Source organism: Triturus cristatus, chromosome 5_2, assembly GCF_964204655.1.
Source record: "Triturus cristatus chromosome 5_2, aTriCri1.1, whole genome shotgun sequence".
Classification (NCBI taxonomy): Eukaryota; Metazoa; Chordata; class Amphibia; order Caudata; family Salamandridae; genus Triturus; species Triturus cristatus.
Window position 1 is genome coordinate 902949259 of NC_140588.1, and position 27118 is coordinate 902976376.

General features: G+C 48.3%; 1 protein-coding gene across 1 annotated transcript in view; it reads left to right on the forward strand.

Moving 5' to 3' along the window:
• LOC146829392 (uncharacterized) overlaps window positions 1-27118 on the forward strand; it is a 434028-nt gene that overhangs the window by 66995 nt on the left and 339915 nt on the right. The window contains exon 3 of the mRNA XM_085608055.1: window positions 23486-23567. Within this exon, the coding sequence (XP_085464181.1) occupies window positions 23486-23567 (82 nt within the window). The remainder of the gene's footprint in view (window positions 1-23485; window positions 23568-27118) is intronic.

The window sequence follows — 27118 nt, forward strand, 5'->3', positions numbered from 1 at the left end:
CTGCTCCCTGAACTGGTTTGAACTGGACTATGCTTGGAGGGCACCAAATGTGCCCTGCACACAGGCTATGTGGCGCTGGCAAGCGCTCCCACCTGGCCCCAATACACTAAACCCTGTGTGTGGGAGGTGGTCACACCTTCCTGTGACAGGATGCCTAGTGTTCTGCCTTCCCCTGGTCGAGCTTGGCTAAGCAGCAGCAGGGCAGAATCGTGTCTGTGGTCGGTAGCAGCAATGTTGTGCTTTCCAGGTCTAGAAGACTGGTACAGGCAGCACTGAGGGCCTAACGGAGGGCCTTTACAGTGCTTGGAATCATACCTCCCACACTGTTTACAGTGCCAATCGGTTGAGGAATAAATGCAAAAAAGGACAACTTTGCAAAGAAATCACCTCATGCCTCTAGTCCAAAGCAACATTAAAATTGCTGCACCGCTACTAGAAGGTAGCTTTATCGGTGCCTACTGTGCAGGAAAGCTTCCACGTTCCAATATTTTGAAATTACTTACGGCTCAGGAAGAGTTAAAACACCTACCTCCTACATGCATTGAGGCAATTGAATTTAAGTGCGGTAATCCGCACAAAGCAACCTTAGTAGCTTTGGCATCACCTAATATCGCTGACCTGATTTTGACAAAGCATAACCTCTTCTCTGAGTGGGGAATCATTGTATCAGAGCCTCCGGAGGAGAAATATCCAGTAGTGCTACTACAAAACGACCAAATAGTACCATCTACAAAGGGTACAACCCAACTAGCCCAAGGACAGGGAAAGTCCATATCCTTCCTCAGGAATACAATAGGGGCAGACGTCGAAATGTACTCCCCCTTAACAATATCTCTAAACCAAGCACAAGAACGCATTTATCATCTTCCCAGTAGTGCTCAATGTGATAAAGCAGATAGGAATTGGCTTGCCCTTACCATTAATTAAAACAAATTGATTGACGTGAACAAAAACACCATAACTTGATCGATCGCAGGACCCCAAATCGTTATGGGACCGGCAATGCACAAATGCAACAACATTTTCTGGAAGAAACTGAAGCAAACTACCGAAAAACCAAAGGGATTTCAGGGGGCAACGTCCCCTCACACACAACCTTGCTCTCATGGAACATTGCAGGCACAAAAAAGCTACTTGTTCATCCAGAACTTAGAATGTACCTAAAAAACTTTGCTATCTTATGCCTGCAAGGGACATGGAAAGAGGAGGAACAACCACTGGGAGGGTATGCAGAAATCTTTACCCCCGCAATAAAATCAAAGAAGAATGGTCATTCAAAAGGGGGATTAACTATCTATGTAGCACCTAATCATTTTTTTCCTTTTCCAGCCTTTTAAGTAATGCTCCATTTATACAAGGCATAATAATGAATAATTGGAACTATGGCAACGCCCTGGGCACTATCATAATTTTAAATATATACATTCATCCGAACTCAACTCAAAAACGGAAGAATATAAAGATAATATAAAACTATTTTATGTCCTTGGAAATCTCTCATCAAGGCATTCCTTGTAAATTCACAGGTTAATCACCAAGGAAGAAGTGGAAGCTTAATAAGATCAGACAGGTATTGGGGCATTTCAATTCAAACGTCCAAATTTGGATCAATTAATAAGCCAGGCCATGAATTATTACAAACAAAGGAGGCCTTGGGCCTCTGAGCACTATATGGTCGCACTCAAGGAGATATTCCGTGGAATGCTACAAGAAAAACCAACAAATTAAATTCGTTTCTGGACTATACATTTGTTTCCCTTAAACTCTTTCCCAAGATTTTCTGCTTCAACATTTGTACCAGGTATGAAAGCGACCATTTGCCACAAACTTTCAGTATCATGGGGGGCCGCTAGGTGGCGCACTAGCGAATGGCAGCCCTCGTGTAGGGCTCCCGCAGTCCGGCGACAATTATCCGGCTAATCATCCTTATTTGGCAACTCTTGGTGCTGTAACTGCACTGGTGGACTCACGGTGGGTCCCGACATCGGCTGGCCAAGTTTGAGGGGCAGAGGTGAGCTGCGTTGGAACCGAGGAGCTCCGGAAGATTCGACGGACTGGTGTGCTGGAGGACGCGAGGCGATGTGATCGGCTATTGCTCCTAAGCGAGGCCGCGGCGGTAATCAGGGCTGTGGGCCTCCGGATCGCGGGAGGGGAGAGCTGCGTCCAGAGGTGCCCCGCCGGTTGGAGGTTCGGAGCTTTGGAGCACTGGGAGGAGCATTATTCAGAGTGGTGGCGGTGAGGCTCCCCCCCCCCCCCTTTTATGGAGTGCTGGCTATGATTGTTGCGCAGTGGACTGCTGTGGAGAGTGTCGAGGCGGTCCGGGGGCTCTTGCAGGGCCCCGACTTATCACTGGTGGAGGCGCACCCACGCTGGAGAGCATAGTCCCGGCCGAACGGATTGGAGCAGTGAAGCTGCGATCTCCCCCTCCCTTGCCAGGGGCGCTTGTGCATTGCGGTGGTCCCCTGAGAGGGAGAGGTGCAGTGGTGAGAGCTACGGAGGGACTGTGCGCAGGAGCAGCGCCGGTGTGCTGGTGATGTGGAGCCAGTGATAGCGGGCTTCAGCCGCAGAGTGACTCTGGATCACTGTACTCCCTTTGGAGAGGTTGTCGAGACCAGTGCTGGTGCCCTCGGGAACGCGGGGGTTGTGTGCGGGACTGCGTCGGTGAAGGTGCACGTGTACTTGGCCCCCGGAAAAGTCAGATGGGAATACTGTTGCGGAGCAGACGTGTGGGATGGGACTCTTTAGCAGCGCCAGAGGTGCTGTGAGAACCGAACGGGGATCCATCGCTGTTCACCACTTGCATTGGCCGGCTGGACTCGGATGGCAGGGCTGAGAGGCTGAGTGAACGGGTCGGCGCCAGTTTGGATCAGGAGGTGGATACATCCCCTCGGGTCCACTGATTGCGTTGGATAAGTGCCCTTTCTGCTGGGTCGAGGCTGCTGATCGTGCTGTGAAAGGAAACATAGTTTGACCTGACGGCCTGCGACCTGAGATTGGGGACCGCACTGCCGGCCTTACATACTTGGTTGTTGGAGTGTCCCCGCCCTCCCCTGTTACATCCTCCTGCTTGTAACATATCGGGCCGGCGAGCTGGGGCCCTGAGGTGGGCTCATCCTCCAGGAGCGATATAGTGTACGGGTTGCCGGTCAGGATGGGACGGACGGACATGAGACAGCCCAAGCTCACGTTTGACTCGAACAAGAAGACGTCTAGACCAGGGGAGGTTCTTCACTGCCCGGCTGGGCCAAGTGGAGCGACGGGGGATTCACCAGACGCGGCGACTAGCTTACAGGTAGTTTTGCGCGAGATGCGCCAAGGGTTTGCGACAATTGCGGACAAAGTCGACAGGATGTCATCGCGCATGGATGCAGTGGTGCATAAACTGGATGCGCATGAGGAACGTCTGAAAGGAGCGGAACAGCGGATATCGGACTCGGAAGACACGCTGACCCACCACACCTCGCAGCTATCCAGGATGGACAACCTACTGCGTGTTATTGCGGCTAAGAACGAGGATTTGGAGGCGAGAAGTAGACGTAATAATGTCTGCATAGTGGTTATTCCGGAGACGACCAATGTGGGCAAAATGGAGAAGTACGTAGAGAAGATGTTCCTAGCAGCGATTGGCTCTGAAGTTTTTTCTCCTCAATTCATAGTCGAAAGGGCGCATCGGGCCCTGGGCCCAAGGCCGAAACCGGGTATGGCCCCTAGACCGATTATTGCCCGGCTGCTGAACTATCGGGACCGGGATGCGGCTCTGCGGGCAGCACGCGGCACACGTTCACTATCATATGAGGGAAATTCCTTTACTTTGTACCCTGACTTCACTCCGATGGTCCAAGAGGAACGTAGGAAATTTCTGGCAGTAAAGGCTAAACTGCGCAACCTGCAAATGGATTATGCGTTGCTCTACCTGGCTCGGTTGAGAGTCACGTATCGGGGGAGACAGAAGTTTTTCACGAATCCTCAGCAAGTGGAGGATTTTCTCAAACATTACAAGCGTGCGCACCGACTTGCTGATGGAGAGGAGGAAGAGTCGGAACCAGTGCACGAGGAGATGGCGGATGGTGAACAGTGTGTGGTTGCGCCTTGATCGCATACTGTATCTATGGATTATATGAGCATGGGGCACGAGAGATGTGCATGAGGATTTCGGTGGAGGAAAACATTATACTGGACTCAGCATTCAGATCGATCCTTAAATTGCTGTGAATAGCGGGGAGGCGGGAGGGGGGGGGCTTCTTTGAGTCTTTGATTGTACTGTGGGTTGTTCATTCTTTATTGCCAGTTGATAGAACTGAATGCTGCTGAGGTACAACGGTTGCCTATGGTTATAACGCCAGTCACCCCTCTGGGTCATCAGGCCAGACTCCGAGTCACATTGTGAGTTTGGTGATAATGAGGGGAATTAGTGGTGCCACCTAGATATGATCCCCGAAGGGAAATACCCTAGAGTAAATTTGTTGTGTGGGGAGTTCTTCGCCCTGGTTTTTGGGGCAATTGTGGGAGGGACGGGGAGGGGACAAGACTGGCAGGTTGGGGTTTGCTTCAGTGGGAGCGGGGAGGGTCTATGGGGCTCGATTTGGGTTCAGGTGTTTGGAGTTCAAGTACTGGGGAGGGTGAATCGGGACAAATGTGGGGGTTTTTGCCTACAAAGATGGGTGCTGGGAGAAGTAGATTGTGACGCTGTTTTGCTGGGACATGACAATCCAATGCTATGGTTGATGTTGTTACTCTTGGGATGCATACGGGTCATGGGATGGGGGACAGTCCTCTACGACATGTGGCTATTCGGATTATGTGACGTGGATGCATGATGGCTGATATTGCAAGGATTGCGAAACTCAGTTTTATCATGGAATGTGCGAGGCTTAAATGATGCAAAGAAGTGCAGGAGGGTAGTGGCCTATTTAGAGCAGCATCAGGTTCAAGTCGCTTTATTGCAGGAAACACATCTTAGCCCCCGTGCTTCTTATACCTTGGCTAGCAAATGGGCGGCGGTGCATAGTTTCTCTTCGTATTCCGGGTATGCCAGGGGAACGGCGATTTTAATTAAGAAAATGGTGCAGTTTGTGCGACTGGGTGAGCATACGGATGCAGAGGGTAGATTTTGCTTGTTGTGGGGTAGGCTTGGCACTGACACAGTCACAATCGTAAACTGTTATGGTCCTAACGTAGATTCACCCGTTTTTTTCACACAGTTGTGGGGAAAGACACTGAGCACGGGGTCAATGCATATTATCTGGGGAGGAGATTTTAATGTTGCGATGGTCCCAGGGTTAGACAGGTCTGATGGCAGCCCTACATACCACAAATGTGCAAGGGATGCTCTAGTGGGTATACTGGAGGAAGGGGGACTGATAGATAGTTGGAGGTTCGTGCATGCTGGGCTGCGTGAGGGAACACACTTTACTGCATACGCTAACACATGGGCCAGACTTGATTATTGTTTTTTGTCTCGCGGGTTGGTGGCTGATTTAGGTAGAGTTACGCATTTGCCGGGGTCCTACTCTGATCATTGTCCGGTTCTGATTCAGGTGGCAGTTCCGGGCTGTGGCAGGGCTGCACCAATGTGGCGTATGCAACCCACAGCTTTTTTGGATCCACAGTTTAAAACAGAGTTGGGAGAGGAGATTGCAGAGTTTTTCCCTCGCAACAAAGGATCGGTAGATAGTGTGGAAAACATCTGGGAGGCGTTTAAGGTGACGGTCCGAGGATACTACATGTCAAAGAGCTTTGGGGTCCTGAGAGACATACGAGGTGCACTTACGAAACTAGAGACGGAACTTAAGGAACTGGAATTTCGGATGGCCCGCGAACCGATGGGCCCCATTCATAAGGAATTTAGAGAACGGCTCACGCAATATGAAAAGGAAGCAGATAGAGAGGCCAGATTCAGAGGTAAGCATTGGCAGGCTCGGAGATATTGCGAGGGGGAGAGACCGGGTCGAATTCTAGCGGAGATTGCTCGACATCCGCGTTGCAATACACACGTATTGGAGGTATGTACGCCGACAGGTGTCGTGCTTCAGGATACGAAGGGTATCTTAGGCCTATTCACTGCACATTATGAGGAGTTATATGCTGCACAGTCCGCTGGGGAGGTCATATTGGGTGATTTCCTGGATGATGTGGCTTTGTGCTGGTTGAGTGACGGCCATCGGCAGTTCCTTGGCGCCCCGTTCGAACTTGATGAAATACAAGAGGCTATTCTGTCTCTTAATAATGGTAAAGCGACGGGCTCGGATGGGCTGCCGGCGGAATTCTATAAATGTTACATTGATATAATGGCCCCGGTGCTCAAGGAGGTCTACAAGGAGTCTCTGGAGGTGGGAATATTGCCAGGTTCAATGAGGGAGGTGGTGCTTACATCGTTGCTAAAGCCAGGTAAAGACCCTGCTGACTGCGATGCGTATAGGCCTCTCTCTTTGAAAAATTGTGATGCTAAAATATTGGCGAAAGTGCTTGCCACTAGGCTCTCTTTGCTAATGACTAGGATAGCCCTTCCGATCAGGCTGGGTTTATCCCTGGGAGATCTACGGCCAGTAATTTGCGAACTCTGTTCTCTCTGCTTCACACAGTGGCGCCGGAACTACCTGTAGCTGCCATATTTCTTGATGCTACCAAAGCATTCGATTCGGTTGAGTGGAACTACCTGTTTGCTATTTTGTATAGGATGGGGTTCCCAAAAATATTCGTGGCATGGATAAAGTTGCTGTACACTGACCCGACGGCGAGAGTGCTAATTAATGGGGAGCTGTCGGCTCTGATTTCATTAACCAGAGGTACCAGACAGGGGTGCCCATTGTCCCCATTATTGTTCGCGATAGCGATTGAACCTTTGGCATGTCGGGTACGGCAATTACACAAGCAAAGTGCTTTTAAGTGTTTCCAACGACAGAGAGATGTGTCCCTCTATGCGGATGACTTAACGCTGTATGTTGTGGATCCGCAAACTAACCTCAACCCGCTGCTCAGAGAATTTTTGGTGTTTGGTAGATTGTCTGGTATTCAGATAAATTGGAAGAAGTCACAGTTTTTTCCCCTGACTCCTGCGGTGGCCCGATTTTCATTGGACTATCCGCTTGAATGGTGTGACTCGGACCTTCGTTATTTAGGGATACAGGTCTCGAAGTTGAGGGACGAGACGATACGATTGAATTACGGTACTGCCGTCACTAAACTAGCAGAAGATGTGACTCGGTGGATTTCTTTACCTTTTACCATGGCTGGAAGGGCTTCGCTAATTAAAATGGTGGTTTTACGGCGATTTTTGTACTTGTTCCAGAATATCCCGTACTACCCGGGTGCGTTTTTCTTTCGAACGCTACGTTCTGAACTGTTACGATTGTTCTGGGCTGGTAAGCAACCTAGATTGGCATGGTCGATTATTACCCAGCCATACTCTGACGGGGGATTTGATGTCCCCGATTTTTTGGCCTATTACATGAGTGCTCAAGCCCATTTCGCATACCATTGGTCTTCGCCTACGCCGTTCATGCCGCAGCTGGCTGTGGAGGATTGGATAGTTCGACCTCTGCCATTGAGGGGCATTATTCATGGTCCAGTGGGTGTGATTGAGACGCCGGCTACCACGGTGACGTGCATGATAGACGCGTGGCAGCGTACCCTACGCAGGGTTGCCCTTCCGATTTTGTATGCTCAGAACTTGCCGTTAGTTTACCATCCGGGTTTATCCTTGTTGCAGGAAGGGGGGTTTCAGGGGATGTGTGCTAAGCTGCACATCCATTCCTGGGGCGATTTATTTTTGAATGGTCAGTTCAAAACAAAAGAACAATTGTTTCAGGGTATCGGCCTACACCGTTAGACATTTTTTACTATATCCGGCTGCGGCAGGGCTTAAGGGCTATCATACAGCAGTTTCCGGAGGAACCTGAAACAGTGCTGCCTCTGCAGGTTCTACTGACGTCTGGGGATGGCAGGCATTTAGTTTCCCACCTATACCGTAGTATCCGAAAGCACAGTGGGAGTGGAGAATGTAGAGCGCTCAGGCAGTGGTGTGTTGATATAGGCAGAGATATTACGGAGGCGCAACGGGCGTATTGCTGTGAGCTCACGTCACAGATATCGGCCAGCTGCAGACTGCGGATTATTCATTATAAATTTTTGCAGAGATTGTATTGCACACCCTAAGAAAGCTGAGGTTCCGGCTGTCGGACAACGATAGATGTGAGCGTTGCCACTCGGAGGGGGCCGGTTTTTTTCATTTGGCTTGGACGTGTCTGAGGGTGTCTGATTATTGGATACAGGTGCACACAGCATTGACCGCTATGTTGGGCGAAACGATTGAGCATGACCCGCTCATGATGCTGCTGGGATACACTATGCAGATACCCAAGGCGCATCGGAACTTTGGAGGTATTGCTCTTTTGCTAGCTAAACGAAGGGTTGCATGTAGGTGGGGGAAAGGCCGAGCCCCGAAATTTAAAGAGTGGATAGATGATTTACTATATTGTCAAGACCAGAACATGATCTACGCGATACACAACCACTGAACAATAGGGCCAGGGACATATGGGATCCGCTCAGATAGTACTTGGCAGCTAATGCCACTGTAGCTGGTGATGTACACCAAGAGGCAGCGGTCACTGCTCCGGCAGATATACCGGGAATTTAGACGCGGCTTCTTACGGATTTACTGTATTGCTGAGTCAGGCTGGTGGGGAATGTGGTACGATGTTGAGCTCCTTTATCTGCAGGCGGCACTATGGATTTGGTGACGCTGAGGATGAGAGGATGGAGGGTGGGCTGTTTGCAAGGCACGGAGTTTGACACGGGAGATGCGGGGGGCTGAGGACCTAGTATAAACATCTTATTAATTGCTATAGCAGATAACCCTCAGTGCTGGGAGGAGTATTATGCGGTGCAGTTATTGTTGACTATCTCTATGGTGTGTAGGCCCTTATTGCTGCTTATTCTCCAGAAGTAAGTGTCGGGGGTTATTCAGGTGTGGGGAGCTTATCCGGATTCATGGCCGGTACCGGGAGTGACTGCAGATGTATGCCCGGCAGGACTAATGCAATTACGACTTTCTGTTTCGTATTGGGATTCTCAACACCCTTACCCCAGGTTCCCTTTCACTGATGTTCTATAGGGTGGGAGTTACAAAGGGACACTTAAATAATTTCATGGACCTCGGAGCGAAGTGTATCAAGCAGGGATGGTATGCAGGATGGGTCGCAGAAATTTGCCGCCGGACCTCCGGGTTGTCGGCCTGATGGCTGTGTATATATGCGAGTGGAACAGGGAGGATTTCTTCACTGTAGCCGGCCCGTGAGGTTGTAGGCATCGAGCTGTAATACTGTGTACTGTTGTAATAAAGGTCTTTGAAATTTAAAAAAAAAAAAAAAAAAACTTTCAGTATCAGAAATCACAACTTGAAGTGGAAAGTCTATAAATCCATCAGCACACAAGATCCAGGTACGAACTGGGAAAAAATTCAATGGAATAGATCATCATATTCTCGATATGAGTCTTGGATAAAGTCTGATTCAACATTTACCTGGGATATTGAAGACCCAATCTTGGCCTGGAGCCAAATACAAGAAGAAATGAAGGCCGTATTGGCAACACCAAATAGCTCTATAGCCCCTCCCTGGCAGCCGAAGTGCGACATCTGGTATTCCAGCTTTCCCAGACAACAACAAAGAACTCTGGATAGATAAATGAAATCTATTGATCTTCAGTCAAATCCACAGGGCCAAATAAAGCTTAGAGAATTACAGAAGCCTTATAAAAAGGCAATCTGGGATGCGAAGAGCAAAATCGGAGCAAGACTGGATTGATATAGTTCAGGCCTGCAAAACCAATGCGCAGTTATTATGGTCATTAATAAACCAATTAGATAGTCACCGCACAGGGCCAGTGGGAAATAACGTCACTGAAGAAGCTTGGAAAGCTCATATAGCCACTTTATGTGATACACAAGACGATCAGCCACTAAATACAACTAACGTTTTGTGTGAAACAACACTATCCTTTACGTAAAGCAAAATCACAAAAAGACTTCAGAAAGCAGGGGGAACTGTGCACCCGGTCCAAATGGCCTCCCAGGGGTTATACTCAAAGAAAACCGGGAATTCTGGATTAACCGCTTCCAAATTCTGTGAAACTTTTGCTTTGCCACAGAAATTATCCCGGACACTTGGCATGACTCAATTCTACAGCCAATCTACAAGTAAGGCCCCTAATCCTCCCCGGAAAGCTACAGAATGCGAGCTTTATTGGACACCGACTCCAAAATATTTGCAGGACTCATATTGACAGAACTCGAAGAATGGGCTGAAATGAAAAAATGTATTACATATAATCACACGGGTGTCCGATCAAACGCTAGTGCTTTAGACAATCTGGTAGCTCTCAATATGATTGTTGACAAATGTGTACCACAGAAACCACTACTATACACATTGTTTGTGGACTTCTCAAAAGCTTTTGACCATGTTAACCGTAATCTATTATGGAAAAAGCTGTGCAATTGGGAAATTCCTTCAAAATTATTTCGTGCAATTAAACTTATATATACTAATCATTGGACCCAGGTTAAACTTGGTCAAAACACCCATTTGACAGGAAAAATAGCCATAAAGTGAGGCCTGAAGCAAGGCTGTGTCTTGGTGCCTGTACCAGCCGCGGTCGGTAGTAGGAGTTACTGCAGGGCGGTGACGTGGGGAGGGGGAGGGGCAGGGTGGGGGGTAGTAAACTATGGATTACGGAGGTTTAAAGGTAAGTTAACATACAAATTAATAAAACGAATTTCGTTGCGTGCACAGCATCGCATTTGGGGATGCAGTGCACGCAACGAAATTTGTTTTATTAATTTATATGTTAACTTACCTGTAAACCTCCGTAATCCATAGTTTACTACCCCCCCACCCCGCCCCTCCCCACGTCACCGCCCTGCAGTTACTCCTACTACCGACTGCGGCTGGCCTGTACTATTTAATCTGTATCTGGCGGATTTTAGTGCTTATTTGGAAACATCTAATTCTCATCCACCAAGACCGCCAACCAGGAAAGTAGCCCCACTACAATACGCTGATGATCTTGCCCTTATGAATTTAACTGGGATGGGCCTACAGAGGCTACTTAACCAATTACACGGCTATTGTATTGAGAATGAAATGGCTATTAATTTCATAAAAACACAGGTAGTGATTTTTGGCAGGAAAACAAAAAAGAAAGGCAGCTGTTCACTGGAAGGGAAACTAGTTCTCAGAGCTACGTCATATAAATATCTTGGTGTAAAGTTACAAGAACGGCAATCACACAACTTACACCAGAGTGTACTGGAACAAAGAATTGCTTCCCTAATCTCAGCTTTCCAGCGAATACATCGGAAATTACAAAGCCCGACCTTTCAACCACAACTAAGTGCAATACAAGACAAGTTAATTCCAATTCTCTGTTATGGCACTGAAGCTTTCCAGGGCATGTTTGGGACTTTTCTCAATTCAGCACAAAGTAAGGTTTTTAGACGTTTATTTCAGTTTCCCCAGAGTACATCTCCATCCCAGATTGGACTAGAATTTGGGATAATCAATAAAAAATGAGCACAAACAGGTGCACTGATCAAATACATGTCATTAGTAAGATCCTCTGATGAAAACACATTGCGAGCTCTGATATGGAATGAAATTCAAAATAGCATGCATCAAAATTCGAAGAACTGGGCCCAAGCTCTTAACACAGCATTAACAACTCTGAAAGCCAAAGAGCTATAGGACATGGCACTTCCGCACAACTCTTTTTAAAAAAAAGTAACTGACAAGCAAACGAGGAGCCTGTCATGGTTCGAAGATAAAAAAAGATTTCAGGAAAAGAAGGCATGCCTGGACAACGATTGACACCTACAGGGAGGCTCACCCCCAGAAATACCTCACAACACTATTGAGATCATTTTACAAAAGCACGCTACTGCATTTAAGTTTTGGTCTATGCCAAACATTAGAATATATTCCCAAATGGCAACCAAAGCCTCTGAATATAACGTTCAGACTTAGCCTATTACATGAAGAAAGTCTGACTCCCATTTTATCGATCTGCCCGATCTTATTAACAGAAAGAACAATTTTACTGAAAAGATTTTTTACATTTATGGTATTAGATTATGTCGGCATGCTTTACTATTCTGTATGAAAGGGGAGTCCCCACAAATAATAGCAGCTTTCATAAAATTTGATCTCAAAGCAGAACAGCTACTGACCGTAAAAGATCTGATGAATGTAATGTATGCTTTATAGTGATTTTATCCAAACAGTACAATATGAGCTTTTGTGATGTTTAAACGAAATTGTTAAAAATTGATTCACAGTATAGTAGTATACTTTTTTTATGTTTTTATCTGTGCAATATATTATGGCTTTTAATAACCGAAATAAAATTACCTTTAACCTTAGCACCCCAGCTATATTACATAAACAGTATGCTAGTTAAAATCTTATAGTTGCAGTTCAGCAACAATATTGGTTGGTACGATTGACAATGTGCAGGATCCTTGCCTGGCTTCAAGATGATTGAAATAACAGCATCATTCCAGGACTCCAGCATAGGAGAATCACTCCTTAGCACCTCATTGAATAGTTCTAGCCAGACTGGGATTACTACCTCAGAGATCATTTTTTTTTCTTTTCTGTTCTTGAAATAGTGTTGACATACATATCTGTGCGCCTACAACCCTGAGGCCGGCTGCCAATTTTGCAAATAATCACATATCATCTCAGCTTATACCACATCCCGGGGGCTGGTCATCACTGTGGTCAGGCGTTGCGCCACCCAAGACCGTCCTTGTTTACAGGCCTGTATGTCATTACCATTAGACTTTCCCCCCTTGCAGGGGCAGAGTTTTCATCTTTTCTCCTTCCCCCCCTTCAACCATAAAGAGTAAGAAAACAAACAAAAGGGGGGAATTAATAATAAAAGGAGACACAACCCCCAAACCTAACTTAGTCCCCACCCCCCCACTCCCAACAGTTGAGGTGTCCTGTCAGTAACCTGCCCAGTGCCCGTTATTGCGCGCAGCGCCTATCCGCACCACACAATCATGAGGCGTCTCAGATATTTGCCTTTGGCCCCAGACCAAAGCACACCAGGGAGTGAATTATGTGTCCACCCCGCCTTCGCTCTCTTCAGTTGCACCACGCCCGGGGCTCCCCCATCGGCTGCCCCCACCCCCCTCTCCGTATCCTCTCCTCCCCTCCCGAGATAATTAACATAGAGCCCCCAAAAATGTTTTGGTCTGCTGCGCGGTGGGAGAAGCTCACTGAACCTCTCCGTCTGTGTACACCAGTAAAGCACATCTCGCGTCCACTGTGCCACCGTAGGCAAGGGGCCCCGCATCCAGCAAAGCGCTACTCTACGCTTCGCCATGAGCATACCCATGTCAACCAGCCGCTGCGCCGCCCTGGGTAGAACCCTGGAGTGTCCCAGCAGGGCCACCGCTGGGTCCGGAACGAAATCTATTTCTGCCACTTAATTTATCTGCCCATTGACCGCTTCCCAAAAGTTGCGTACACCAGGGCAGCGCCACGCCAGATGCATAACGTCCGCTACAGGGTGGCTGCATCTGTCACATGCAGACCCTTCCCGTAGGCCATACCGATGCAGCCTCTCCGGAGTGTAATATACTCTATTTATGAACTTGAAATGGATCAACCTGTGCCTACCATGCAGAGATATGCGTCGGATCCCAGAACAGCAGTATGCCCCCATAGCATCATCTATTGTGGTTTCGAGGTCTCTCTGCCAGGCTAACCTAGCCTTAGTGTACTCCAGCGATCTCTGCGACATCGCAGTATGGTATAACTTAGAAATTAGCTTATGGGGACTTTTGTGCTTAATAATAAAGGACAACTCCGGGACCTCCGGAGGCTCAGCCATATCTTCCCCTAGGAGTTGCCGCCACGCATGCCTCACCCTGTGGAATTGGAACCGCTGCAATTGTGTGGCGTTGTCTGCCGTGGCCGCAACCTCATCCCATGTCTTAGCGACGCCGTCTGCAAACAGATCACCCATCAAGTGTATACCCAGCGCCCTAAGGGACCGCACCACCCCCTCTTCCCTGTAGGGGGACAGCCAGACCGCCCAATCAAGCGGCATTGCTGGCGAGTATAATAGCGCCCCTGCCTTTTGTTGTAGTATGTTATTCCATGCATGCCGGGTCGAGTTCAATGAGTCTAAGAACCCAGTTCGCCGGTCCGGCGCTTCAAAAATAACAGCTGGGAGCGGGAGCGGAGCCGCAAACAATTTCTCTAGTTTTAGATATGGAACCACGTCCTCACCGTGGATCCAGCTATGAGCCTGAGCGCCCTGCGCAACCCTGTAATACAGTTCTAGGTCAGGTGCCCCCAAGCCGCCCAGGTGGTAGGGCAACGTCAAGACGCGCCAGCTAACACAGGCCTGCTTACCCGCCCAAGCCAGCCGCAGTAGGGACCCAGTCAGCCTGGCAAAGAAGGCACGCGACAGAACTATAGGGATGTTGACAAACAAAAATAGAAATCTGGGAAGTACTACCATCTTCATAATGGAAATTCAACCCATCAGCGAGAGAGGAAGCTTGATCCAGGTCTCAACATCATCTTCGAGTTTGCTGATGGCTCTGCCGTAGTTCTCGGATAACACTACCTCCGAGTCCATATGTAGCTGGATCCCCAGATATCGGACCGAATCGTCCGACCACTGGAGCGGGTACTCCATCTCAAAAGGGATGGTATTCGGGGTCAGCGGGAAAGCTATGGATTTATTCCAGTTTACTCTCAATCCAGAGAGCGCCCCAAAATGGACCACTTCCCGTAGTACCGGGGCTAAGTTGTTCTCCGGATCCCTGATGTATAACAGGGTATCGTCGGCGTAGGTGGAGACCATTATCTTATAAGAAGGGAAGTTGATTCCTCTGAGGCCATGATATTCTCGGAGGGCGCAGGCCAGAGGTTCCGCCACCAGGGCATATAATATAGGCGACAAGGGGCAACCCTGTCGCGTCCCCCTCGAAATGGGGATAGCCTCCGTAACCCGGTCGCCCAGTCGTATCCTCGCAGTTGGTCCCCTATATAGCACCCCGATCAATTGTAAGAAGACCGGGCCTAGCCCCATTCTCGCCAGGACCTGTCGCAAGAACGGCCATTCTACCGAATCAAACGCCTTTTCCATGTCAAGGAAAACTGCCAGAGCCCGCGTGTCCCGGCGCACATGTCGCATGGTCCCGAACACCGTCCTCAGATTATACGTGAGGTTCCTGCCCGGCACGAACCCCGCCTGTTCCGGGGCAACCAGCTCCGATGTGAGCAGAGCCAATCGAGTGGCTAAAACCTTCGCATATAGCTTGGTATCAACATTTAGCTACGACAGCGGCCTGTAAGAACTGCATTCCTCCGGCGGCTTACCCGGTTTGGGAATTGCCACTAGTATCGCCTCTCTCATAGATTGCGGCATGTGTCCCTTAACACAAATATCGTCAAACAGAGTCGATATGTGTGGGAGTAGCTGATCAATAAATGCTCTGTAAAAGGCCACGGTAAGACCGGCCGCACCTGGGGCGCTGTTTGCCTTCATGCCCGCCAGTGCCTCCAGAATCTCGTCTTTCTCTATGGGAAGGGCTAAAAACTCCCTATGCTCGTTTGTGAGGAAAGGCAGCTTAATATAATCCAAATAGTCCCGGATGCTCTCTTCCATGTCAGTCTGTTGAGAAGCATAAAGATTAGTGTAATACGACTGGAAGCGCGCCGCAATATCAGCCTCTTCCGTTAAAAGCACGCCTTCCTCCGACCTAATCTTGGTAATTGCAGTTCTACTCCTGCGGGCTTTTAGTACATTAGCTAGTACAGACCCGGGCCTGTCGCCCTCCCCATATGCTCTGGCCGTGGCGTACTTCCCCAAGTGCAGCACCTCCGCATCCGCCGCCTCCTGGTATTCCGCCAGGAGAACCTTCATCTCCTCCGCTATGCCTGCCGCCCCCTCTGTGCGCTGTGTAGACTCCAGTTCCCCTAATCTGCGTTCCAATGTCGAAAGTCTCTGCCGGATATCCCGCAACACTCCCGAGTGTTTGGCCATCGCCACCCCTCTAATGTAAAGCTTGAATGTTTCCCAGATCGTCCGGAAGTTGTCAACTGAGCCCAAATTGGTGTCAAAAAACATCGTGATAGCCTCAGCTAATTCTTCCTTAAAAAGGGGGTCCAGCAGCGAGTATGGGGGAAACCGCCACAAAAAGGGTGGAACGGTCTTTCTGGGCGCCGCCAAAAGCAGCAGCACCAGGGAGTGATCCGAGAGCGTGCGCGGTAACACCTGGCATGCCCGTACCTGCGGCAGGAGTGAGGTGGACGCCAACCAATAATCTATTCGCGTGTGTAAGTTGTGATAAGCCGAGTAGTGCGTGAAACCCCCCTGCTCTGGGTTGAGAGTCCTCCACACATCCGCCAGGCCCAAACATAGCATTTCCCGTCCTATAACCTTGGCAGCAGCCGACTGCGCCCTAGCCGGACCTCCAGACCTGTCTAGTTCTGGGTTCAGGACCACATTAAAGTCTCCTCCCCACAACACGTGCTGCACCCCGCAGTCCCCTACCGTGCACGCCAGCGCTGTGTAAAATTCCGGACAGTCGTAATTCGGGCCATAGGTATTAACCAACAATAAGTCCAGACCTCTGCCTTGGAGGCGCGAGAGTACGAACCTGCCTGCGCCATCCGCAGCCAGCAGATGCAGTCTGTAGTCCGCCCGAGGGTTAACCCAAGTCAACACCCCTCTAGGGTGTGGGGTGAAACCGGCCGCATGCGCAGTGCCCAACAACCCTCTAGTGCGTAGCATGGGACTATGGGTAGGGAGATGCGTTTCCTGTAGGAAAGCCACATCTATATCGTGCCTTTTCAGGTAGTGCACGACTTTGCGTAGCTTCCGATGGTCATTCAGGCCCCTAACGTTCCAGGTTAGCACTCTAATGGAGCCAAGCAGTCCGGATGTATCTATGTGGCTAGGCATTGCCATTCTCTCTGAAACGCAAATCGTATGGTACTATGTGCCGCATAAAGCAAGTGCGCCGAAGTGAGCTACTCAAAACACACTGACAGCAGAACCTCATAGCTTGTAAAATAAAACCCACCTCCCCCCCCTTTCCCACAGCAGACCTCCCCCAACTTGGCCCTGCAGCATCCCATATAGGGACTACCTACACCTCCCGCCACCCTACCCCCAACGACTTGACCCCCCCCCCCCCGCCCCCCCAAAAGAAAAGTTGTGGAACTCACTCGCGGGCAGAGGTCACTCAGCTCTTAGATTATTGCGAGTTAACACCTAGTACCTATTGGCGACCCTCCGGCGCGGCAAGCAGATATTTGCCCCCTCGCCATAACTTGGCCTCATCTGGCTGTACCCCTCCATCCATCCCCGAATCCCGGTCAGTCAGGTAGGAGCACGTGCCCAATTCAGTATACATAACAGGATAACCTACCTGTCGGGACTTAATCTCTGTGCCCGGGCTCGCCTCACCGAACCCCATGCATGTACATTTTGCGGGCACTTAGCCACCGTGTCTATGAGTATGCGGCAGGCCATTCCTACCGGTTAGACCCACCATAGCCATTCCCTCCCTCCCTACACCGCCCGCTCAAAACTGTTCTGTAACCATACATTGAGTCCCTTTCTTGCCTGCCATCCAGGGTCAGTCCTGTTCGTCCATCCCACTTTCCGGTACTCCCCCCGGCAGCTGCTTCTCTGGGCTTCGCCTTTGCTCCTTATTCCAGTCTTTCAATGCCTTCTGTAGTGCCTTAGGGTCAGTAAAGATGTGCGATTTACCTTGTCTTTTGACCCGCAGCTTGGGGGGGTACAGCATCGCATAGTCCAGGTCCAACTCCTGCAGCTGTTTTTTAGCTGGAGCAAACTGACGCCTAGCCTCCTGAACTCTGGCAGTGAAATCCGGGTAGAGTGAGATGGTCGACCCCTCATATACCAAAGTCTTCTTCTCTCGAGCCACTCATAGGGCCGCATCTCTGTCCCGATAGTTCAGTAGTTTCGCTATAATCGGTCGAGGCGGAGCTCCCGGAGGGGGCCTAGGACCCAGGGATCTGTGCGCTCTCTCCACTACAAACATCCCCGAAAACACATCTTTACCCAGCAGTTCCACCAGTAGTGACTCTACAAAACACTCCATTCTGCCCGTTGACGTCGTCTCTGGCAGGCCTGTTATGCGCAAATTGCACCGACGGGTACGCGCCTCCAGGTCCTCTGTTTTGTCCTGTAGTACCTGCATAAGGCGCCCGAGTGCCTTTTGGTCTACGTCCAATGAAGTCTGAGCTTCTTCCACTTCCGAAAGGCGTCGGTCTGATTGATCCAGTCTCTCCGCATGTTTATCAATGCGCTCTCCCATCCGATCCATCCTGTACGAGAGGGCGTCTATTTTGGCCCCGAGGGAGGTGATACCATTCTGCAATCCTCTCTCCATGGACAGCAGTAGACCCCGAATATCCTGTTCTTCCGCCGGGGGCGCTGAAGCGCCTCCAGCCAGCTCCTCCGCCGGGGCCTGGGTTCTGGGGCACCTCTGTTCAAATGTTAGTTTCGACTGGGACTTGTCGGTCTTACCCATCTTGGGTCTAACCGCCGTGTGGCCACGCACTTCGCTCCCCAAAATTCAGCCAGTAGTGCCAGCCCGGGTACCACCTCGCATATATGAGTCCACCAGCACTCACTCCGGCCGTGTTCGTCACCCGGGGCCCGGTGCAGATCTCCACAACCTCTGCGCCGTTAGTAGTCCCCACCGTGACCGTAGGGGCCCAGCGTCCCAGGTCAGGCCCGCCGTGCCACCCTGCGGCTCTCCACTCTTTCCCGCCACCTCTACTCCAGTCGAAGGTCCAAATTGGTAGTGAGTTGCGATGCGTACGGTGGGAGGTTGCCCCTCTGAATCACACCTACTCCGCGTGTCCTTCCACCCGAAGGAGTGAGTCACCGCGTCGGGGTGTACACTCTGCTCGCCGCTCCCGGGCTCTAGCCGCTGTCCACGTTCTGGGATTCCACCCGCACTCCTCGCTGCACCGCGACCAGTTGTGCAGCTGTGTCCCCCTCAAGCGGCCTCAGGCCTCCTCTCCTGTGCCCGGGTCAGTCTCCGTGCAGCGCCCCCTTCTGGCCAGCACCATCCACCAGCTAGTTCGCCCACTATTGCCTCTGCTCGCAGTGCCTGCCGTTGTCATCGCCGCAGAGCCGCGTGGCCAGCGATCAAGAGCCTCCTGCTGTGGGTGCGCTGCCACTTGCCTCTCAGGCACCTCCTCGTATCGCCCCCAAACTGTGTACAGCTGTGTGTCTCTGACTAGGGAGCTCCTATCGCCTCAGCTCGTCGATATTTTATCGCGGGAGCCTCAACCAGGCCACTCCCGGCCCAGGTCACTGCATAGGCTGTGGGAGCCCAGCGCCGCGGCCCGCTCCTCCTCCAGTGCCTCCGATTTGGGGTTACTCTTCAGCCCCCCCCCCCTCCTAGTGTCTTGCTCGGGTGCAGGCCACAGTATTAAAGGCCGACAGGAACGGACCGCCTCCTCACGGCCTCCCAGCCCGCACGCACAGCGACACAGGGCCGTCTTCGCTCACACTCGAGGCTGGGGATCGGTGGCCCAACTCCGCCTCCACCGTCGCCGGTCTCCGCCTCGCACCCTTGGCTCACCTCTGCATTGGAATCGCGTCAGGAGGCTACACACCGAGCCCAGCGTTCAGCATCACAAATAAGCTGCAGTGTCGAGGTGCGTGGGGCCGGATAATTATAGGATTGTGTTGTCGCTCGCCGGAGCTCCGGGCTCAAGCAGCCATCTTCGCTGCGCGCTAAGCTCCGCCCCCCTACCTCAGAGATCATTATGTAGACTTCATTTAGAACCACATCTGGCCGAGCTGCTTTTCCCTTGTTAAGCTTTTTGACTGCTGTCAGGATTTTATTCCCCGTTATTTCCTGGTTCAAATATAGCTGGTCCTCAACGCTCAGTTTTGGTAATTGTTTCCCTAAGAGCCAGTGATCTAACTCGGCCTTATCCACCTCGAGGTCTTCTAAGTGTAAGTCCTGGAAGAATTTAAAAAATGCCTGCTCTATCCCTTCCGTGTCCTCCACCACTTTATCCTCTTCATCAACCTTAATTCTCCTTATATAGCTACGAGACCTGTCCATCCTAGGCTTCATAGCCAACAGTTTTCCACATTTCTCTTCCTGCTCATACTCCCTCAACTTGCTCACATCCCATTGCTGTTGCAGTTTCTCCTCCAACTTCAATTTAAATTGTAGTTGTAATCCCACTCTTTTTCCTCTGGACTCTTTTCTGTATTTCCCTGGCAATGCCCTGATTTCAAGTCGGCTTGCGCTGTGGCTAACTTCTCTACCAGCACAGAGACTTGCTATTTTTCTTATCCAAGCCACAGAGGACCTCCTTAACTCCCCTCAGCCAGGCTTTAAAAGCATGCCACTCCACATAAATAGGGGCTGAAGCTAGGTTTCACCCCAAAAAATCTGTTGCTCCCTCTTCCATCCCTTTCATAATTCATGGTTGCAGAAGTAGCCTTCTATTTAACATCCATCTTCTTAATACAGAATATGAAGGTAGTTTTAACTTTAAATATACACCGGCGTGATCAGAAATATGGATAGGCGATATTCAATATCCTTGACTGTTTCTGCTTTAAAAGCTTCCAGATAAAAATGGTCTATCCTGGAATAATGACCTTTCTTCTTCCCTTAAAAGGAGAAATTTCTGGTCTTGCCTTTTACTTTATGCCAGACATCGCAGAGATCCAAATAATCTAACATTGATAAAAGATAAGCCCTGATTCTTAATGAGCTAATTTGAGTGCAGGCTGATGACCTGTGAGGGTATTGTTTAATAACACATTAAAATCGCCTCCCAAAATAAGTGGGGCATCAAAATCTAACAGACTAGAGAGCAAGTTGTTCAATGTTGTGACATCATCCACGTTTGGGCCGTAATACCTGGCTAGGGTGTACAAGGTCTGCCCGGCTTTAATCTCCGCTATTATCCAGCGCCCTTCATCATCTGCCTTATACTTCCGTAGCTCATTGCTATAGCTACTCCTTTTGTACAGTGTTGCTGATCTGTAACTACAACCTTCTCTACCCATCTTTACTTTGTAAAGAGTCCTATACTTTCAGATCGTAATAAATGAGTCTCTTGTAGCATAATAACTTTCGAAAAGCTTTCTGTCAAGTATTGAAGGACTAGGTGTTTCCTTCTTTTAATCCTTAATCTGTTCATATTCCAGCTCAAAATATTGAGTTCACCCCCCTGTAATATCTCTTCCCCCCGGGGCCTTCTTTACCATCCTACTTACAATGAATAAATCTACTTAACTACACCTATTGCTCCTGGATTACATTACTTGCCAGAGTACTTTCACCTATGTAACAGTGGCGACGAGGATGGGATGTTAATCTGAGGGGCGCCATTCCTTTTAGTTTCAGTCACATGTTTATCGCTTTTTGTGCTGGTCTGGCCAACTGGCATAACTTGTGATATTTTGGGTATTTTTTGGTTTGGATGAGGGATGGTGGTTAGGTGATGTCTTGTATGTCATCTTGAACTGTTGAATGGTAGTGTCAGGTGATGTTTTTACATTTGGTTATTGTCGGATGAGTTGTCATGTGAGGTTTCTGCATCGATGTGTTAGATTGTATGTCATGTATGGTTTTCATGGGGTTTGTGCTAGGTGAAATTGTGTCCTTTTTCATGTTTAGTGCAAATTGTGACGTCCTATCTTTCTTTTGAATTGGTTGTGAGAGGTGTCGTCCTATCTTCCTTTTGAATTTAGTGTGAGTGGTGTTTCGTTAGGTGGTGTGATACAATTAATCATACCGTTTTAAATAATTCACCGCGGGTTTAGTTCTTATTTTGTGCTGTATTGCTATTCCAAAATTTTAGGTATAATTATTCATACATTATTGTTATTGCGTATGTGAAATCCTGACCTTGTCGTCGTCAGGGCTTATTGTGTTATTTTCTCTTGTATTCTTTTATTTTCATTGTTTAAAGGAGGGAGATGTGTTATATTCTGGTATTCTCCTTTTCCCTGCTGCCCAGCCTGTGTGTGTGATGTCATCGGAATGTTCGTGGATGCATGGTTTGAAGTGCGGTCAGTTTGAGTGAGATGGGCTGAGCAGCTGGATGCTGCTCCCGGTGGGGCCTTCTTTACCATCCTGCTTACAAGGAATAAATCTACTTAACTACACCTACGGCTCCTGGATTACATTACATGCTAGAGTACTTTCATCAATGTAACAGTTCCTCTTCGTTCTTCGCCCCCAGGGATAGCAGTTAAGCCTTTTGTCACTTAACACCGCACTCTCCGGGACTCTCCTGGAACCCGCGGGTGGAGCTCCCAACCAACCCTGCTAGCTGGCCACCATGTTCCCTCTGGCCGCCATGTTCCGGTCTTAAATTAAATCTTGAAAGAAGATTATTTTTCTAAAATTAGTGTGGATTTCCTGTTTGAGCCTTGTGTCATTTAGTAATCAATGTGTGTATAACAAATGTCTTGTACTCCCCTGCGCTAGGCTTAAGGCTGCTCGCCCACCCTTCCACACTTTGGGTTTACATTGAGCCCTGTACACTTCTGGGGGAATCTCTGGACTCTGTGCATGGTATAACCACTCATTGGTATACCATATACAGAGCCAGCTTCCTACAGTCATGGTTTACACCTGATCCTTCTTGATTACATAATAGGGTATCTCTGTTGTGTTGTTTGTCAAAACATCGAAAACTAAAATTTCCTCCGACATAAATATTGTGGCCTGAATTTAGTGTACCAAAATAACATTACATTAGGTGTAGTTATTCTGTATTTATAACCAGTGGGTTATAACATTGAAAACAATATAAAGGACATGATATTTTTGATGGACTACATTTAAGTCACAGTATTCTGGTGCCATACCGTGTGCTGCATGCATAATGCTACTACATGGTGCCAGACTGGAGTGAAAAGACAGATTTCATCACCCTACTTGACTTATGGAGTTGGGTTGGATTATGTTTAAGAATGTCTGTATACTAAACATCCAAAAGGTGATGGGAGGAATGCTTTATCAGGCCAAAATGGACATAGGTTGCTTGTGTTCTGTTTCATTGAGGGCCTGGCCTGGCATTTAGGCTAGTGTTCTCATGAGAAGCAGGATCAAGTTGGATTTGCATATGGCTGGGTCTGACCTGAGATGGCATGGAGAGCCAAAGAACAATGGGTTGGAAATCTACCCAGAGTGATGACTGGTGGTTAGGCAAATTGCAAGCGTTCCTCCCATCACCTATTGTGTGTAAGAAGGTCTGAATATTCAATTGTGCCATTCACAAATAAAGTCCCTTTCCAGGTATTATGATTTTAATCTTGGTGTATCCTTCCTCTTCGAGATCAGTAAATACAGAAAGAATTGAGCTGTCGTCAGTTGTCTATGAATGTAACAAAATATGCTTCATTGCTTGTTTGTACTTGATCTTCCTTTTAGAAATCACAAAGCAGCTCTGATAATATGCCCGATGGCTCTGTCCATATTGAGGATACAGCAGTCCACGAAGCGCTCGAAAAAGGTATTGCATTAAGCGAACATGACCCATGCATACATCTTGCCATTAAATTAGGCTTTGAATGCCTTGTACTCCTATTGATGTGTATGCATGTAAGAAGCTTAATGTTTTAATGCTAATGTGATATCTGGAAGTAAGCGTGAACACAAGTATGGTCAAAGTTATTTGTGATAATGTTTAGGATGATGGGTAGAGCTGAGTCTGACTAAGTCCCTAAACTTCAAATCACTTGTAGAGTGCAGGCGTTTCATGGCTTGAATAAGGCAGGTGCTTTGGAAGGTACAACTGTCATTGCATTGGTAGAATGCCTGTGTCGGATCAAATTAACTATGCCTGAATGTAGGCACCCCTGATAAGACAGTTTGGACTGCGGCCAGCTCAGTACCTTCAGAAATTCAAGGAGGGCAAGAGAGCAGATGATGTTGTGTTTGAATCGAGAATCATGGTGTGTCGCATGATTGGAAAGGATGAAGGGATGGAGGTAGAGGATTTTCATTCCCTACCCAATTAATGGCAACAGAGCTACTCAGAGGGCAGTGCTCCACCCCACTTATGCAATACCTGTCTGACGTGACAGAGGATAATCCAGAGCAACTTGCATTGTTAACTGGCAAGTGGTTAGATAATAAAAGGCTGGAGCAGGATAGTTCAGAGCCAAAAGAGAAGAAGAACTCTCAACTGACTTGAAACTAGTAGATACGACTTTTGGCAAGTTGAAAGGGTGCAAGGCTGGACAGAGAATGAAAGGAATTGGAATCCTAGTCAGGAATAGAAGGGCAAAGGAGGTCTCCTCCATGGCCACTGTGGTCACTTGCTGCAGGTGCCACAAGGAGGGACTTTAAATAGAGATTATCGGGTGAAGTATCCTATACCCTCTGAACATATGATAGGCAGTGTGTTAAGTGTGGGCGAATGGAGTCAAAAGGGACCAATGAGACTCAACCTATTTGCTATACACATTTGGGAAAGTGAGCAATATGCAATGAACCACATCTATCCAAAAAATACCATGGAGTTTGTGTTAAAAGCAGGTATTAATAGTCTTTGGAAGCAATTATTAATGGAAGGAAGGCTTCTGCCCTGAGAGGTAAAGGGGCTTTCAGTGGTATGGCTGAGAAGTATCTCAAACCTGAAAAGATTCTTCCTGGTGCCAATGGCACAAGTCCTGGTAACCACTGAGGAGTACCGGAAGTACACAATTGCCTCCGTAGAGGCAGAAGTTGTGGCAAGGCAGTCATGATACTTGAAGGGGTAAGAAAGAAACAGGGTCCTGTACATCTTTTGGGAAATGATTTGATTGCATGTGATACCAGGGTCGGAAGCCTACATGGCTTGGATCATATTGGCTGTGTTGACCAGTGCACAGGCTGCACGTCAATCTCGGGAAGAGACTGACCATCCCAGATTTGCAGAGATCAGAAAAGGGTATTATAAGAAATTGGGTTACTAGTTGAAGGGGGTGAAACCCTACTCAAGCAACAAGGACATTCCTCATCAGGGTGAAGTCACAAGCAAACCCTATGTGGAAATGAGCCTTTTTAGGGGCCCACCAGTGCAGGGGTTCACCCTTCTCTGTCCACGGGTCCTTAAACCAACAAAGAAGAGATTGGCACTGAAGCTGGAATTCAAAAATAACAAGTTTATTCACTCATGAGTGAGACCATGTCCATACAACACCCTCAAGTTTTCCAGGAGGTAGTGGCTTGAATACACAGACCATGGGCCTTATATACTGAGTTTTCTGCACTGGTAAGCATGTAGTTACAAATAGAAGGCACAGCCTCCACAAGAATAACTGCCGACAAACGGCAAATGGGCAATCACTTAGTCAGCAAAGCGGGAGGGGAAACAGAACTGCTTACTTCAGTAAGACATGATGGACAGTTACATTTTCAAACCGGTGCATTCTAGCAGCTACAGGCCTTTCTGAGCCCATACATTGCTTGAGCTTAGAATAGAAGGAGTTAACTAAAGCTGATGACTCAAGCAGAATAGAAAGGCAAGCAACAGTGAAGACGGAAGAATCACATGGCTAACAAAATGGATGCCACAACCAAGATGGCTTCAGCTCATGCTAACAGCAATTATTTTCGATTTCAACAGATGGCCCTTTTAGCATTAGCTGAAGACATCTCTATGATTTAGAAGGAGCATGGAAGATATCATGGACGTCATTCATCATTAACTCACCAATTTCTTGGTCTGTTATTAGTTGGGCATTTACATTCTTGGCATTTTGTTTAGCTGGTATTCATGAGGTACAGGTAGAAATACAGAGAGAACAGAGCATCGGGCCACATTGTATACATAAGCAACAGGTAAAAAGGATCGCAAAAATTATTCACAGGACTGTTAACATTTTTCAGCCCCGGGTAGTGAACAAAGTCCACAACCATCCAGTCAAAGTCCATGTCCCTGAATCCTGATGGATTTCAGTGGCTATTTTGTGCAGATTAGAAATCGCTTCAAAAACTGAAGGAGCGTGGTCAGGGATGTAGACACACAACAACTGCTCCCGATGATGCGGCATGCTCCACCACGTTCGGCCAGAACCACGTCGAGGACCATCCTGTATTGGAGCGCCACAATTCCTGCAATTTGTAGTTCTTCTGTGATATTTCCAAGTGCCATGGCTGTCTGATTGGTTACAATCTCTACAACACGTGTCAAGAGCCTTATCTTTCTGCTGTTTAAAGCCGCACCAACAAAGAAGAACAGTCCCAAATTAAAGTCAACATACTGCTGCAATGCAGTATTAGTTTGATCCACCTCATCATGATTTATTGTCCTTTTGAATCGGTTTTTAGAAATGTCATTGTACAGTTTATAGTCTTTATGGTAGGATGCAGGTGCTAAGAACACAGGTGGTAGCAAAAAAGACACTTAACATGTACCCGACCAACCAATAGGTAGAAGGTAATATCCCTTATTTCCACAAATAAAATAGGTGTTGTGTGATGACAAAAAACTGCTATTGTTCGCTCCAGTAATATTTAACACCAGAGTACAATCACTTTTCCCCACAGGAATACTACCAATACTGTTCACCCAAAGGTCTACTCGAGCTCTAGTAACAGCTATAACAGGAGGTCCATTACCTTTGGCAGTTCGAGTCTTAGGGGAAACATAGTGTGTGGAGGAATTTCCTCGGTGCTACTCCTCCATTTCCCATACAGTTCCTTTAGCTTGTGGATCTCCTTCTTCATCAGGGTAACAGGCTCTGTTTAGTTGGGCATTAAGTCTTCCTACACCAAAGTCAGTAATGTTAGCAACATGAGTAGCCCACAGCAGCGCAAACCAGTCCCTGCAAGGAATAAAAGGCGTTCCTCCCTTTTTCTGATGAGCTGGCATCATTCCACACACCCAACAGTTGGTAATGTTCGTAGCATTGTGGGTGTGGTACAACATCTGAATGAACGTATTGTTGAGATAGGACATTCGGTGCTTTTTCTCATGATAAGGAAGAGTGAAGTAGTGGTGTTCAATGGGGACAGGAGTAGTAGCAGTCAGTAGATTTCGAGCAGGAGCTACTCCCTCTACAACCCATATTATTA